At 36.7% G+C, this 17,289-nt stretch overlaps 1 protein-coding gene across 3 annotated transcripts in view; it reads right to left on the bottom strand.

The window, feature by feature from the left end:
• The window catches only part of MAP3K20 (mitogen-activated protein kinase kinase kinase 20), an 88,040-nt gene that overhangs the window by 35,248 nt on the left and 35,503 nt on the right, over positions 1–17,289 (bottom strand). For all 3 annotated transcript variants that reach the window (XM_053470496.1, XM_053470495.1, XM_053470497.1), the window contains exons 4-11: positions 11,472–11,573; positions 10,911–10,976; positions 10,625–10,653; positions 10,364–10,501; positions 9,639–9,725; positions 7,388–7,462; positions 7,031–7,137; positions 1,682–1,817 (exon numbers count right to left, since the gene is read on the bottom strand). In XM_053470496.1, the coding sequence (XP_053326471.1) occupies positions 1,682–1,817; positions 7,031–7,137; positions 7,388–7,462; positions 9,639–9,725; positions 10,364–10,501; positions 10,625–10,653; positions 10,911–10,976; positions 11,472–11,573 (740 nt within the window). The remainder of the gene's footprint in view (positions 1–1,681; positions 1,818–7,030; positions 7,138–7,387; positions 7,463–9,638; positions 9,726–10,363; positions 10,502–10,624; positions 10,654–10,910; positions 10,977–11,471; positions 11,574–17,289) is intronic.

Here is a 17,289-nt window from a genome sequence, read left to right as displayed (position 1 = left end):
ACTGGCATTTACAGACTTGAGCCGTTTTTCAGGGTCAGACTTTAAGAAAAGGCTAGAATATATTTGTCCCAACCCATATCGCATGTCAGTTTTCAACATGTGCATAGAACTGTAAAATGTCGTTTTTGACAGATCTATTTTACCTATTTCAATACGTTGGGCTAATTTATCCTAGTTTGCCCGTACCTGTGCTGATGAGTTGAAATGGTTCATGTCACCTGAGATAAATTAGCTAAAATTCAAGCCAAAGAAAATGCCATTAAGTTGCGGTCAGTCTGACCATACTGGATACTCAATGATTTCAATAAGTTTTGCATATTAACTTAGTTTCAGATTGTTCAAGACCATGTCCGACCTCAATAAATACCTTAGAATGATCACATTGGGGTAAACGTAGCACTTGAATGCAAACATATAAAAAGGAAAAAAATATAAGAGGGGATTTGTGGTCTTTTCATGATGGATTTCTTATGTGCTCACGAAGGGTATATGATCATGATATTCTATTAGTTATATATGCAATTAAAGCACAGCTAAAATACCCTCAAAAAAGGGAAACAAAGTTTTAAATGAAAACATTCCTTACAGTTGAAGCAACAAGCCTGTTATTCTATTAAAGCCATGCAGATCAAACAATATTGATCACATCGAAGTGAATAAAAACTCATACACTGTGAGGTCAAGTGCATGCATTGTTTAATTCAAATGAGATGCCATTAAACAGGATTTTATGCGCGTACAACACGAATGGCAAATGGGAAAGTTCATTAGATGATTAGCTGTCAGTACCTCATTAGTGTTTTCGCTATAGTTGGGTTATATAGAGGTCTGCTGTATAATGTGGCCGAGTTAGATTTTTGTTTTATCATTTAAAGGAACAGAGAACGACATCAGGCTGCAGACGCAGAGTAACCCGGCAGTTTTTCTCACTGAAAAGCTGTACAGATCACAGGAAGGCGAGACAATGCGGATCAGTGAAGCAAAAATAATTTGTTTCACTAATCCCTCAGGGCAAAAAAACAGAAATATCATTCAATGTATGACTAACATACATTATCCACTTGAACAACAAAACAGAATAAACGTTTAAAAAACACGCATAAACATCTGGCACATCTCTGGTCATGAAGTTAATCGGCATTGTTTAACCTGAAATACCTACGGCTGGGAAATTTCCTTTTACCTTAAAAATCCATGCACATTACCGCATGGTGCCTTAGGTTAAACATAAATCCTACAGGATTCCTAGCTGTTCTATGGAAGATGTTGGGTAGACTGGGATCAGAGTCACTTTTAAACAGACTGAGTCATTAGAACACCCGGGAACTCTGTGACTCCGGCTACCTGGAGCCCACTCCTTGCGGATCCCCGAGAATACCGAGATGTGGTGTTCTTTGGGGTCTTAGATAAACTTAAACGTCTCAAAAGGTTGAAAAAGTCAAATATAACAAAAAAAAGATGCTTGCAGCTGAACATTTTGTAAGTTTTTTTTTTGTAACGTATTTAAAACGTGAGAGTGTTTAAGACGAAATAGATAACTGTTCTTGCTCTTGCAGTCCAGCAGGTAGACAGCGAGTACGGCCTAACTTCTAATACTGGCTGTCACATTTTTAATACCGCACTCTGTTTCTTTGTATTTCAAGAGGCTAAAACTCAAAAAAAATAAAACTGAAGTACTTACAGGCGTGTGAGACTGTTCCGTGAGCTTTTTCTCCCACATTTTTAAACGTTTCTCGCGCTCCTTTAACTCTTGTTCTTTATAGCTGAGATCGCGCTCCAGTTTCTTCAGCCTTTCCAATGTTTCTTCAATCTCACATCTGCGCAGATACAACAACTTAAGTTTGTGTAGTTTGAGTGCAAACCTGAACAGCTTCATATGCATATCACATACAGCTTTGGGGCACAGGTTAAATTGGACAAAGCGGCTTAATAGTAGAGCACAGAAAAGCTCTCTATATTTCTCTTGATCACTTTTAAAACCGCAGGATTTTCATAGCGATGGACACATTATTACTTAACCTTTCAGTTATTGAAATTCTTTTTTTTGTGGCCTTTGCAGAGATTGAGTGAAAAACAAAATATCAAAGCAAACAATACCTTAACGGAATAAGCAATGCTATGAGCCTCATATTTATGATGTGTATTTGTAAAAATATTTGCAAGATGTGAGATAAAAGCAAGATTTTAACCCTTGCAGTTTTACATGGAAAGGAAAAAAGGATTAACAGTAATTTAACATTTTCAATTAACAAAAAATATCTTTGCTAACTTTAAAAATCTAAAAAAACACATAAATTGTATACCACTTTTTTGTGTTAAATCAAATCAAAAACTCACTATTGTGACGCTAAGTAAGCAAGCCCATCTCCTTAAAATCAATTCAATGCTAATTTGGGTATCATGCTTCACCATCATGGAGAAATAAAAAATATGTATGGCTGTTAAATAAAAACTTGGATATTAATACCCGAATTACAAAAGTTACAAAGCCATAAAGAATGAACATTTACACAGCCGGACTGGAAGAACTTTCGAGCGAGCAGCCATGGAGACAACGAGAAGCCATCTTTGCTATCCAAAAAAGTTCAATAAGCATCGGCGCGTCTCTTAAACTACAATAACCTACATTAAATAGTTATTTTTTTCTCATGGAGGGCATTTAATACATTTGTAATATTTTATTATCATATAGTTTTATCTGCATTGTAGTTGCATAAATGGTCATTTGAAGTTGAAGTCACCTGGAATTCTTGGTGAGTTTGATAAATGTGCACATATCTACTTTGTTTAACACTAAAACATAAATTAATAAATAAATATGATTTAAATGAAAAATATAGAAATGTTAGTGCTTCAGGTTATCGTTGTAACAAAACAAATTACCTAATTAACAATTTCCAACTTTAAATTTAACGTAAAACAGATATTTCAACATTGAACAGTACAATGGTTTGATAAAATTTGAGTGGGTCAGGAATGTTCTATCGCGCTGAGCATTTAATATAGCTTCATAAGACTTTCATGAAGGCCATTCTTTTGAAGCAGCTCTTATTTAGCGGAAATTGAGTGAATATAACCATATATGGACAAATGCCTTATACAAAATGACACTTTTAAAAAAAAATAATAAGGGGGACAAAATGTTACGACCACATGGTAACATATTCATTGCTACAACAAAGAAAAAAGAAACACCTTTACAAAGGCCGACATATTTTTTCCAGGCAATGCAGAAACATAGATAGGGTTACCGCTAAGAATTAAAATATACCCCACTGGTAAGCGGTAGGCGGTCAGCAATGGGAATTGTTCCAGAGATAAGGATCTAAGCAAACTGATCAAATAAGAAGATGATGAGATTTTTATACAAAGATTTCATATCTCGTTTTTGAATTCTACATACTGTTCTTTTGACCTTTTTATGAGCTTAGAGCAAACCTACTTTTTTGGCAAATGCCTCACCGCTGTCAACATGACAAAACCCAATGGATGGCCACCTATCACTTAAGACAGATTTGCTACAGAAGCAGAGAACAGTAGAAAGGTTTGATCTAGGCAAAGTAAAAGAGATACTGGCAAATTCTCATTAAATAATGCTTACAAAATACAAGACGAAAGGTAAAAAAAAAAATAAAAAGGATGCTTTTCCCTTCTTTTCTACCACTGAAAATATATTAGCAGTAAAAAAAATAACCAGTTTTGTGATAAAAAAGATTTTCTGTCTACAAAAAACCAAACATGCTTTTTTATCATGAAAAATACCAAATCAAAATGTATTATGAGTCACATAGAAAATTTGGGACCTTGACCTGAGCAGAGAGCACATTATGGTTAATTGACTTAAATGAAGAAGGGGAGCTGAAATTGAATAAAACCTGCAAAGAAACTAATGATATTGCGTTAGAATTCGGCTATATTGTATAATGTGGCAAAGATTGGTTTTTATATATGTATATTCATCACATACCTACACTGATTCGCTTAAAATGTTGACTCAGACCACTGTCCATGCCCGGTTTTAGGAATACTTACATTGCAGGCTAAAGTTTATTAATGTTGGTTGTCTGAAAATCCTGGACTGGCTCAATTTCATAAGAACTATGCTAGATTAGAAGGCTATGTCCACTTTAGAGCATTGGCTTCAAATAACTTGTCAGACCCCTGCTCGCTTATTACAAATACACATAAAGATGTTTACGAAGATATACTTGCTTTAAAAAAAATCATACTTAAAAGGTACAACTAATCACTCTAATTTAAAAGCTGACAGTCGTTCATCGATGATGACACCATTGAGGCACTCATCAATTTACAGGAAGCTTCTCAGATAGAGTAAACTAAAGCTCTCAAATATTAAAAACAATAGAGAAAGTGGAAGAGGAAAACACATAGAATAGTATGGAATATATATATATATATATATATATATATATATATATATATATATATATATATATATATATATATATATATATATTTCTATATACACATAAACATCATGACCTCAACCCCTAGGTTAGACGAGTCTCTGTTTAATGTAGTCTTCTGGATTTAGAAACTTAATAAGGATTCTATTTATGTTCTTTACATTAGATTTGAGTAGCAATTGAGTCTTTATTATTTCCATGGATCTGACAGGTAACTAAAATATTTTGTATCCTGTGGAATTTACTGATCCAAGTTAAATGAAAAGAAAAAAAATCGCGTGCAGAGCTATTAAGCTTTTAGTAAGTTTGCTGTAAATGTTTGCAATTCTGTGAAAGTTCCTTTTAACTTTTTTTTTTTCAGAATAACATTTTGCAAACCTACCCTTAATGTATAACATTTCATGATCTCATTATTTCTTAAATAATGCATTTAAAAAAAAAAAAAAAACCTTAATAAAATATTTTACACTGATATAAATCACAGAGAAAGAGTATATTATAAGCAGAAAATCCTTAGTTTAAAGCAAATTAACATTCCTGCACGTGGCTGATCTTCGCTGCTTGTAGTTTGCATTCCCTACCAGTAGGTGGAGCAATACAAATAATTACTGAGCGTTCCGTGTCTTTATATCCTACTGCGGATCCAAAGTAGGAATAATGTCAACTTTAAATCATGCTATTTATACCACTCCCCTCATGTGATCTGTGTTTGTAGCCATATCTACGAGTCACTTTTTCCATTTACATTATAGCTGTTCACGCTATTGATTTCCGTTTGCATTGAAACCAAACTCTTGTGTACATGTTTGCACTGTTTCTTCTCTGCCGACCCTGAATTTGTCTTGTTCACCCAGTCTTAGTTTTTCAGTTGTCTCCCTCGCCTTTCACTGGAGGATTGGAATATTTTAGTATCTATGTTACAGTTTTCCCTGGACAAGCTCCAGTATTTCTTAATATAGCAGTCAGTGGGAACCTTCTGGTACGAATCCCCCTGGCGATGCTGATTTGTTTTCAAGATTATTTCCCAAATGTGAACATGAGCAGATAGTTCCAGGGTTTAAGTGACAAAATATGAGCATTGCTAATTTCACAAAAAGTAAATGACTGTAAATTGCTAACTATAAGCAAACTAACAGTGGAAAATTTTTAGTAAATCATTTAGTATTTGGATCATAGTAATATTTCAATTCTGTCCACTGCGGTTCTTGTGCAAAGTAAATAAAAGTTAGTTCATCTTTTCCTTCCTCTGAAGGTTTAGTTACATAAAAACAACTCAGAAACTTTAATTAAGCTTTTTTCAGTTTCTATGGCAACAACCTATCACTGCTTGCTTAAGTATCACCTGACAGTTAAGAGTTCCTAGCAAAAATGATGAAAAAGGCAAAATTCCACATGACTATAAAATGATATCCATGAAATGTTTGGATTTTCAGCAGTACTGGCAATGATGTTTCTAATGCTGCATTTAAGTTCTAAAGGAGTTAAATTCCAACGAGTAGGTGGAACTCTGCATATTTAATAATCCTCAGTGATCCACCGACTGAAGAAGGCCTTATGAGATGCAGAGGATGAGAGGATTTTTCACTTTAAAATAGTTAAATAGATAATGGGGGTTGCACATAAAACGGGACAGAGCCTGATATATTCTTACCATCCACATAAATAGAACATAAAGCTTTCGGGCTTGCAATTAGGACATGTAACCGCAGACATGGAGGCCACCAGTTTTGATAGAAAAGCATTACAAGTTCTAGCCAGATACTTTGTATTTTGGAGCGATATTTTTTAACGCGTTTTTACAACAATGTAAGGGGTTGTTTTTTCTGCAATAAAGATGTTCTTCAATAAATATGCTCTGCTATAGTCCATGCAGGTGGGTGGATGTAAGTGGGCTCAGATGTGCCTTTTAGAGATCAAGCAGGTCTTTCACAAAACCCTGTTCACGCCTCTTTCAAATCCTCTGGCTTTTCTTCACTTTTGATAAACCTCTCTAGAACTGTCTCTGCCCTTTAAAATGTAGCTTTCATCTATATGAATGGACATCTTTGCAACATTTATACATAGATTTCTTTATATGTAAGAAAAAAATAATAGGATTAACATGGCTGACAGATTGTTACGTTTATATAAAATTCCTAATATTAGGGGTATTCGTGCAGATCTGTCGTTACACTGTATATATATCATTATAAACTATATAACTATGTCAAAAAAATGATTCTCTGTGTCATAGTTTCCCAGATCATTATCGGTTACTATAAGGTAGTAAGTTAAATTACTTCATATTTGTGTTTTTTGTTGTTTTCATAAAGGAACGTTGTTAGCATTTGCTGCCCTACGCCAAGTGAACGTGATATGAAAAATGCCAGTCCCCAGGTTTCAGCAATTTAGAATTAGAGAATACAGATTTTTGAAACTGTATTTGGTTAGGTTATAAAATAGGATAGACATTAAGCTGTCTTGAGAGGACACAAAGGACTGATTAGGTTTGAGTCTTTACATCAAATGCAAAATGATTCTTATCAGCCATCAAATGCTCTGTTTTTATGTTTCAGTGTAATTAGCGTGTTTAATTTGTCAACAGACGGCTGTAAATGTCTTACCTCCATTCTGCTTTGTTATGTAAAAATGAATTACACTGGTCGGGAAGTTTGCTGTCATTGGACATGGACTCCAGGTTGGAAATGATCTGTTTAAACGATGGTCTTTTCTGCAAAATACATAAAAAATGCAATATCTGTAGTGTTTTTATTTCAATTTATATTAGCAGGTGGTATTCCTGGGACTAAAATCTTAAAATTCTTCTGACTACCCCCCCCAATAAAACAGTTCCCTGTAAACTTATAAAGTGTACCTTATCTCAATTAATTTGAATTAGAATGTTGATAATGATAAATATCTGACAGAATTATATATATATATATATATATATATATATATATATATATAAAATCAAATACCTTTGAATCGGCATCCCAACACTGGCGCATTAGTTCCGCAAAACTTCTGGGACAAGAGCTTGGAATAGTTAATCTCTGAAAAAAAGGGAGGCACAATAGATTTTAAGTCTTCCATCAAAAGTAACATTTGGTTACTGCGGATATCCGCAAAATGAAACAAGATTAATGAGCATAAAAAGACACTAGAAAAAGCATGTATATTTTTATAGCTTTAGAACTCTTTGATGATATGTATATATTTTCATCGAGTTATTGCTCAGGTCCAACACGGAGCCGTGTAAAACCAGAATGGAAATTTAACTGTAACTGGACTTAAGCAGATGACAAACTGTGAACTGTAACTTGACTCAAGGAGATGACTACTAGTGAACTTCTTGTACCTCTCCACAGGGTTCTGGGCAATCACAAAATGATCTCCATCACCATGATGTTCTTTAATGTGAGACCAAAAGCGTGAAAGTTCCGGTGCTTAACAGATTCCAATTATTTTTTCACCGATTGCCGCAGATACGGGCATCCAGTTTGAACAACCCTAATGCATTATGCAGCGCTGGAGTCCTCCGCTAATACCTACAGCTCGGTGTCTACAGCATTTAAGAACAAAAAAGTTTTGATGTGTAGATGTTAAAATAAAAAGTGAGATGTTTCTTTTCTGTTTTAACGTAACAGGGGTTAAAGGGGAACTCCCACCATTCTTTTTTTTTTTAATTCCTGGTTTTAAAATAAAAATATGTTTTTGAAAATGTGCTATTTTATTTTTTATAACAGTTGTCATTTTTGCATATTAGCCATTTGTAGGTGTTCTAGCTCTGTTTTCTCAGCCCGATCTTTCACACGAACACCCTGACTCCTTATCATAGTAAATTCAGCTGGACAGTGTTACTAACGGAGGTCGTTAGCATCGCCATACAGAATCGGCTCAGTGTGCTGTTTCTGCAGGAAAAGTCACTCAAGATATCACATGACAAACAACAATGGCTGCCTCCAGGGCTGCAAATAAAGGAAGTTTAGTGGAACAAAATACGATAAAACCATGTTTCTGTCAATGTTAACCTACATTACTTCATATATTATAGCATTTTACGCTTGGGTAAGGAGAAGGCTTTTTTTTCCATGGGACTTCGCCTTTAACTGAGATACTTTTTCAAATAGTGAAGGCTATGAAGGACTGGGACTGCTGGCATATAACGGACAATTATGATGATGATGGGTTAGGGGAGTTGCAAGTAACAAATTACTCCTTTATCTTTTACTTATTATGTAATATTCATCTGCTGCCAGCACACACCATCGTCCCTGAAGAATAAAAGAACAGGGTTCCGAAGCTAGAAGAAGCAGGAAAGCAAACTAAATAAAAGGTCTAGTTTGCTCTACAGTAGTGCAATGGATGATAAACAATTTAAAGTCAACTTATCCTGACACATTAGTAGATTAAATGTAAGAGCCATTGTTGTGAAAACAGACCACACAAAATCAAACAGTATTTGGTATATGCTGTTTAATGTATCACTTTGTTACACTTTCTGCAAACACGTCCAGCAAAAAAGATTTGCTGCTTAAATAGACAAAATAGAATGCAGAGCAATTTGGAGGATGATTGCTGGTACTGGCAGTGTTTACATCGTTGAAGACTTTATTCAATGGAAAAGCTTTGAGGAGGAACCTTGCAGCTCAGGCGCAGCCTTTCCAATACAAAGTTATGAGCATATCTTTAATGTGGAGTCGAGAATACTGCGGGAGGCTAAACTGTAATTTTCTTTATTTTTTTCTTCTTTTATTTTTGAAACTCTCATCTAAGTGACAGCTTCTTGTACTAAACTGTCCCCCTGCTGGGAGAGTTAAGTCGAAGTAGCTGAAGGTCTCTCGTTGAAATATCAACTCCTGGCCAGTAAAAAGATGCCCAAAATCGCGGGAGACGGAGTTAAACGGGTCCCCTACCTTGGACGCAATGGCTCCTTTCATCACTAAGAACAAACCCCCAGGTTACCCTATTGAGACTGTGAAACTAGTACAGTAGTTCTACAATTTTTGATCTACAGCATCACGATGTGAAGCCGCAACAATTAGATGTAAAGGGTCCATTCATGAAGAATAACATCACTTTGACCCTTTGTGTTAGCTCCTACTGGTAATCTTTCCATAAGCGTTGAACTTACTTTCAATTTGAAGAAGATGAAAAAGTCTTTTGCAAACCCCCAATACTGTTTTCATATCTATCCACTGTATCTCAGCATAAAAAAAGTCATCTTACCTCGTTTTTTTCTACAACAAGCCAAGCTACTTGCAGCCCTTCCAAGCCTTTAAAAGGAACTTCCCTTGTTAGCATTTCCCAAAGAACCTGCAAATAGAACGACCACAATTCACGCCTTTCACATCCAATTAATATATATACACAAACATAAATAACTTTTAATTCTATCCTATAAACAAACACGAAAACGCCTTTGGTAATGGGCTTTTTATCATTGTATTTAGGTTAATGCAAGAAATAGCGTTAAAAATAATCACCTTTTTGCCTCTATATCCACTTTATCCGTGGATCCCTTTAGAGCACGAAAAATGTGTAATCCATCCATTAAAATATGGCAGACTTGTTTACCCATAATGCAACTGATTCTGTGTATCATGAACACGGAGATGTCTATTTTTTGAATTTTTATTATCATTATTAGCCTAATAAAGAAGTTACCTATTGATGCATTGGGAGTAAATTTAAGAGACTAATAATTTATTTAATTACTTAAAGAAATAAAACCAGCAGAGGACGTAATAGCATTAAGAACGTGGAAAAGGCTTTATTATTTATTATTATTTAACCTTTAATTAGTTTTGGTATAGTTTGGCAATAATAAAATGGTGATATTGTTCACAGGCATTAAACATATGTTCTTCGACAGATTGTTTTATATAAATATATACATTTAACAAATGCACACAATTATTCACACACATGCTGGATTGCAAACCATCACCTACCACGCCATATGAATACGTGTCACATGTTTCAGATACAGGAAGACTCTGAATTACTTCTGGGGCCATCCAAGGAAAGGTCCCTACAAGGGACATGTGCGTCGTGTGCGAGTGGAACCTTGAAGCCCCAAAATCGCAAATCTGTAAACAAAGTTGTGTATTAAAGATATTAGTAAATCTTTAGTCTGCAATGATCCAGAATTACATTATCTGTGAACATTCCTCAAATAAGTGCCAATATAAATATATTCATGTATTTCTTACCTTTAATATGCCATCGGCTGTTATAACAACTAAAAGTAAGCAAAGAAAATGTATTACAAATATTGAAAGACAATAATTCTTATTATATAGTTATAGTCCTGTCTTATACATACTTTCTATTCTGATTGATATTGTTAAAGAAATTAACTATTTAACAGTAATAAAGACACATCTCTATTGGTGGAGAGAGGCGACATCAGCTCCATAAACATTTCTTAACTGATCCAAGTATAATTTAGACATTATATATTACTGAACTACTACTATTAATAACAGCAATATTTACCATTTCTGGACTTGAGGTCTCTGTGAATGACTCGTATTGGGGCTTCCATGTGCAAATAATGCATTCCTATTAAAACAGGGAAAATATTTGTATACAGTAAAAAATGTCATTTCCCAATCATTTATTTCAACGACAATGAGCAACTTACCAACAGAGAAAAGGTAATCAAGAGGAATCATGCAAGTGAGAAGTTAAGATAGCTGCTCCCATGGTATTGGGTGGATTTTACTTATTTTAATCAATAAAGACTGTTACATAGGTTTATTTATTTTTAGTTTAAGTTTGTAGAAATTGGTAACAGATCTGCTTTATATTTTATAAACATGGTGTATATTTTTCTCTCGTTCACATGGTCTCAGATCGTATGGATCTAAATGACATATGTACAGTACAAATCGACACTAAGATCTAAAACTAAATGTAGTAAATTCAGATTAAGAGACCTTTTTAATGCTTCAATAAAATCCCTGAGGGTTTTTCTTCCAGATAAGTAACTTTCACAGGTTCCGATTTCTCTTCCAATAAAGGTATTTAAATGATGCCATGGTTTCCAGTGCTTACCTTTTGCTACATCCATCGACCAGGCCATGATATGCTCCATGTCCATTTCTTCACTCATGTTACTATTGATGTAGTCATATAGCGATCCGCCAGCAGCATATTCTGTGTCGTGTAAAAATATTGTTAAGAGCCGCAGACCATATAACCCTTACAATAAGTAGTCCTCTTTAAATGACCTTCAATGTAGTAAACATGATAGACAAATGCACACGTTTGTGCTTACTTAACAAAATTATTTTGCAGTAAAAAAAAAGAGCATTAAGATGGGTTATATTTATAAAAATAGAACACATTTGTCCAGTGTTTGAGGATTTTTTCTAAAAAGAAAATAAAGACCATAATAGGTTTTGAAACACAAATTGTATATTTGATCTGGTTTATTGTAAAAAAAATAAATAAAAAAAAAGCACTAGAGGTCTTTGTTTAACATCAAATTCTTACTCTCCACTACTGAAACACTTTTTATTATTATTTCCATTAATACATTTTCCCATTGTTACATTGATAACTCTCTGATTAAGCCAAATGACATGAATTTAAACAATATATGGGTGTAAATTTACCTTGGGGGGACCCAGGAGAAAGTACACTTGGGGAACAATGAAGAAATAATCATATACTGAAGACAGAACGTCATCAAGCTTCGCATAAATTTCACAACACGGACCCAACTTTGTAGCTCGACTGAACACTCATGTTTTTTGAGTGGCGCCAAACATACATTACAAGTTCCCCTCTATTTATCAACACAATGACTTATAAAAAACAAAAAAAGGAACATTTTGATTGTGTCCACAGGATAGAAAGACAAAGGGACATTTGGTATGTGTGTAAATTTTTAGGTTATTCTATAATAAGTGGTTCATTTATAAAAAGATAATAATTACTTTATAATTCACCCTATAAAGTATTCGATATGATATTTTAACATAACCTATAAAAATAAGTTCAGCAATGAAAATTGTGTTTGTATTATGGGACTCACTGCCTTGCCTAATCATACAGCTGTCACTTATTAGTAAAGCTCAACATGAGATGATCTGCCCAAAGCAGGAAGAAAAACAGGACATTTTTAGATGAATATTTCACATGAAACAGAATTTCAAATTCAGAACTACATGTCTGGTATTGGAAGCACTGTATTTGCTGAATATATTGAATAGGTGATATTTTGCCGTTTCTCAATAGGAACATTATCTATTACCTAAAGAATATATATTAACACACACGGAACTAGATTTCCAGGGAGAGAGATTTTTCATTAAAGGCAATAAACATTAACATTATCTGATCTCTACTGGGACTCTGCTCCTGGAAACCACTGATACACCTTACAATGTCATCCTGCCAGAAAAGCAGTACTGTTTACTTAATGTTATTCAATTTGGTCTCCAGAACACATTGCTGTGTATCTCAGGCAATCTAAAATCCAATATTAACGCTGCAATTTGCCTTTTGGATGAGCTGAGGGAATTGGTAAACACGGGACCTTTGATTCCTAATGCAACAACAACCAGAGAACACTGCCTTCTAACTGAAAAGGCAACAATATAATCTGTCTTCACGAAAACACATTGATATACAGTACTGATTTTTGTCGGATGTAAAGGGAGGAATTAACTCATTCACATATTAATATTTTTATTCATTTAGATGGTATAGCAGAAAACAGACATAACGGCAATATCACTCACATATCCCTGCCTAAAAAACAGTATATTTATTGAGTTTTTTCCACCAAAGTGGGAGCTGGCAATTACGTTGCTGAGCTGGCCGTGCATAAAGAATTGGAAGAACTGGATTTAACTATGCATTATGAAGGGCCATCTAAAATCTTGTTGCACGAGAAGCTCGCTAGGGATGGCCCTTCATAACACACTGAATTTGGTGAGCTGAAACTTACTAAGAAGCAGCTGACATCTGTTAATTTCCATTGATAATCGATGTGACAATGATGGCTGTGGCAATGCATACAATGACACAGCATATGATGAGATAAAAATGGGCAGACATCCTGAGGCCTTTAGACGGCACGACATTCATTTTTTTTTATCTTTTATTTATATAGCACCAACAATTTACGCAGCACTTGACACTGAAATGAAAAAGTTATTGGAGTTTCAAATCACATAGTACCCTTAAAATATGACAAAACATGTGATGGTGTTGGTAGGTAAATCACACAGAGCTTTTTTTGTATCCGAAACTCGTTAATGTATTCAATCACTGATCAGAAGAATATAATAAAATGAATGAATCCAATTAAAAACAATATGTTACAATATATAGCCTCATTGACACGCCAATGTATTTATTTCATAGGCTTCTGTGCAATGTATATGCATAGTCCTTTGATTAGCGAATAAGCGGCAGGTGTACCAGGAACGCCATGCCATATGCATGGCAGGGGACACGGGGAATACAATTTTATTGCAAGACAGGAGGCTCATATTTGCTTGACTTTCTTTACTGTCACCTTAGCAGCAAAGTAAAAATAGAACATTGGTAACCAATCATAAAAAAGTCCAACAGTATAAACTTGGATGCAGCCCCTCCTACTTCCTCTTTCTTTGCTGCTCACCATGAAGTCAGGTCAGCCCTATTACATTGTAATTTCTGTGTTATGCAGATATATTGCATAATTATATATATTCCGTGTTTATTGCACTCTGATTGGTATATATAGTTTTTTTGTCTGTATATATTATTGTGTTTGGTCCTTTTGTACCCATTTTCTCATATTTCGTGAGGTACTTATATTTGAATATTTCCGTTATTCTCCTTCGTTTTTCTTTTTTCTTATTTGCCCCTCTCCGGTTCTTATTTACCTTTTTACTTAGCTGGGAGCTTGCCCTGGCTCCTCTGCATTGTGTTTTTTCCTTGTGCGTCTGCGTCTTTACCTTTTTTCTTCCGTTATTCCGTTTTGCCGTCTTCCTTATTGCGGCCGCCATCTTCTTCATCTCGTTCTCGCGAGACTTCGGGCGCCATTTTGTTTTTTTCTCCGATACTCGGCTACGTTGCCGCGCAGTTGTGATTTAGTCTTCTAACAAGCAGGTTCTTCTAACTCGTTTTCAGTGCTCGTTTTAAGCTCCTGCTCCTCGTTTCAGTTACCGGAGGAGTTATTTACCCTCCGGACATTGCCTAGAGGCTACCACCTTCAAAAAAAAAAAAAAAAAAAAAAAAAAAAAAACGCTACTTTTAAAGACATCTATATTTACTACGGTGAGCCATTGTTTTTCTGTGCCTGGATCTACTGCAGGGTATCCCCTAATATATGGACATTGCTGGCAGACTCATCCTGTAACCCTTTCATTGCTGCATCACAGCATTATATTTACTTATTGCCACTTTTTATTTTGTAGTTCTGTGCTCCTTTTTTATTTATCATAAAAAATGTCTGAGGATCCTAGTCCTTCTCAGGACTTTATTTTATCCTGGTTGGAAGCTAAGTTCTCTTCCTCCATGGAGTCTATCATGGCTAAAATGGCACATACTGTTCCTGCTCCTGCTCCACTAGATCCCTCTCTACCGCAGGAAATATCTGATGGTGATTCAGAAAAATCTGAAGTATCCCATACATCAAAACGTCCCTGGAAAGGGAATAGTATAACTGCCGGCAAAGGCAAAGGTCCTGCAAAACGCCCCAAGTTGCTTCAGGACAGATCTCAATCATTAGAGCTCGAGGACGTTAATTCCGGGGGTGTTCTTCAACTCCTCGATGAATGGAAAGCGACATCTTCGGATGACTCGCAGCACTCAGATTTTCTGGCTACGTCCAGAGATCGTCACTCACAATATATACGTGAGTCGACCGTGGGTGAGCCCCAGCAGAAGTCTACTAATGAGACGTCTTTATTATGCCAAACCGCTTCTGCTGATACTCCAGTGCATGACCCTGCAGGGGTTCTTTTATTTGAGCCATCCAACATGCGCCATCCTAAGGCTACAGAATGGGCACCTCCAGAACACCTGAGTTTATACCTACAACGATGGCTACGCAAACCATTAGATAAGGAGGTGCGTAACAAATTAAGAGCAGAATGTCCTCGCCCGATCATTCCGGGAAAAGTAACGGTCACTCCTGAATTTGACCAGAATGTGGTTTCTCTCCTCTCCCAGAGAGGTCGTGACCCACGTAAAGGACTGGAACAAGGCCTGAAATCCACGCAGGATAAACTGTTGGATATAGTGGGTCCCATTACTCAAATTTTATCTTTGGCGGACCGTGCCCTTCTTCAAGATTCTATCCTAGATCCTCGACTTATCAGAGATTGGGCCCTCAGGGTCGTTTGCCTGCTAGGCAATGCAAATGTGGCTATTTCCACTGAACGAAGAAAGGCGGCACTGCTCAGAATGGATCCTCGCCTAGCGGAACTGGGCTCCAAAGAGTTGGGCTCTTCTGCCAATGGACTCTTATTTGGCGATACTTTCGTGAAAGAATTAAACAGATATGTTTCTGTCATGACATCATGGACAAAAGCCAAGTCTTCCATGCGCAAGGTCTTCAACCCAGACACCCGTTTTTCCGCCAGGGCTGGACGACAGAGGGGCCGTGTCTCCAGCCGCTTCACGCCCACAGGCTCCAGGAATTTCCAGCAACAAAATACCTCTTTCTACAGAGGATCATACCGTCCACGTGCTTCCTACACCCGTGGTGGCTACAGAGGGAGAGGTTCTACACCATCTTCCAGAGGCCGCTTCAATTCCGGTAAGTACTGTGTCTCATCATCATGCTTCTCTCCCACAGGTAGCAGGCAGAATATCCCGTTCCTACCATTATTGGCAGGAGATCACATCGGATCCTTGGGTTCTTCATACGGTAAGGGGTTATCTAATAGATTTTGTTTCTCCTCCCCTACAAGATCAGCCTCCTGCTCCGGTTTTCAGACCCACTTCTGCTTCCGACCTCATAGACAACGAGTTATCGTTGCTGCTAGACAAAGGGGCCATAGAACGAGTCTTCGGTCCTCCCGTTTTTGTCAGCTCAATTTTTCTGGTCAAGAAACGCACAGGCGATCTCCGCCCGGTTATCAACTTACGGGCTCTCAACAAGTTCGTGGCCTACCATCATTTCAAGATGGAGGGCATTCATCTATTGAGAGACCTCATGAAAAAAGACGACTGGTTCACTCGTCTCGATCTGAAGGACGCATATCTGTCGGTCCCCATTCATCCTCATCACCGCCAATTCCTTCAGTTCCATTGGAATCATCAATTATGGCAATTCAATTGCCTTCCTTTCGGCCTCAGTTCAGCCCCTTGGTGCTTTACCAAGCTCCTCAAGCCAGTAATGGCTTTCTTCAGATCCAGGGGCATAAGGTCCATAATCTATTTAGACGATATCCTCCTGTTTTCCCAACATCCAGGACTTCTCCAATCCCAAACCTCATTTGTCATAGAGACTCTTCATCTCTTGGGTTTCCTGGTCAACATGCAGAAATCAGAGTTGATTCCGACTCAAAAAATTTGTTTCCTGGGATTCGACATCGATTCCGTGTCCGCTCTTCTTTGCCTTCCAAAATCCAAGATCGCCAACATCAAGAAGGAGATTCGCGCTCTTTTGCGCATCGATTTTTGCCCCTTACGGAGACTTTCTCGTATGGTGGGCCTCCTCTCTTCTTCGATCCAAGCGATCTTCCCAGGTCCTTTGTACTACAGAGCGCTCCAACGACTGAAAGCATCCTACCTCAGACGGATACCATCTTACGACCAACCGGTTCATCTCACTACAGAGGTACGTCAAGAACTCCAGTGGTGGCTGTTCCACATGCAAGCCTGGAACGGCCGAGCGATTTTCGGCGCTCAACCGGATTTCGTT

Source organism: Spea bombifrons, chromosome 7, assembly GCF_027358695.1.
Source record: "Spea bombifrons isolate aSpeBom1 chromosome 7, aSpeBom1.2.pri, whole genome shotgun sequence".
Lineage (NCBI taxonomy): Eukaryota > Metazoa > Chordata > Amphibia > Anura > Pelobatidae > Spea > Spea bombifrons.
The sequence above is the reverse complement of the archived record's forward strand: the minus strand, read 5'-3'. Positions and strand labels throughout refer to the sequence as shown.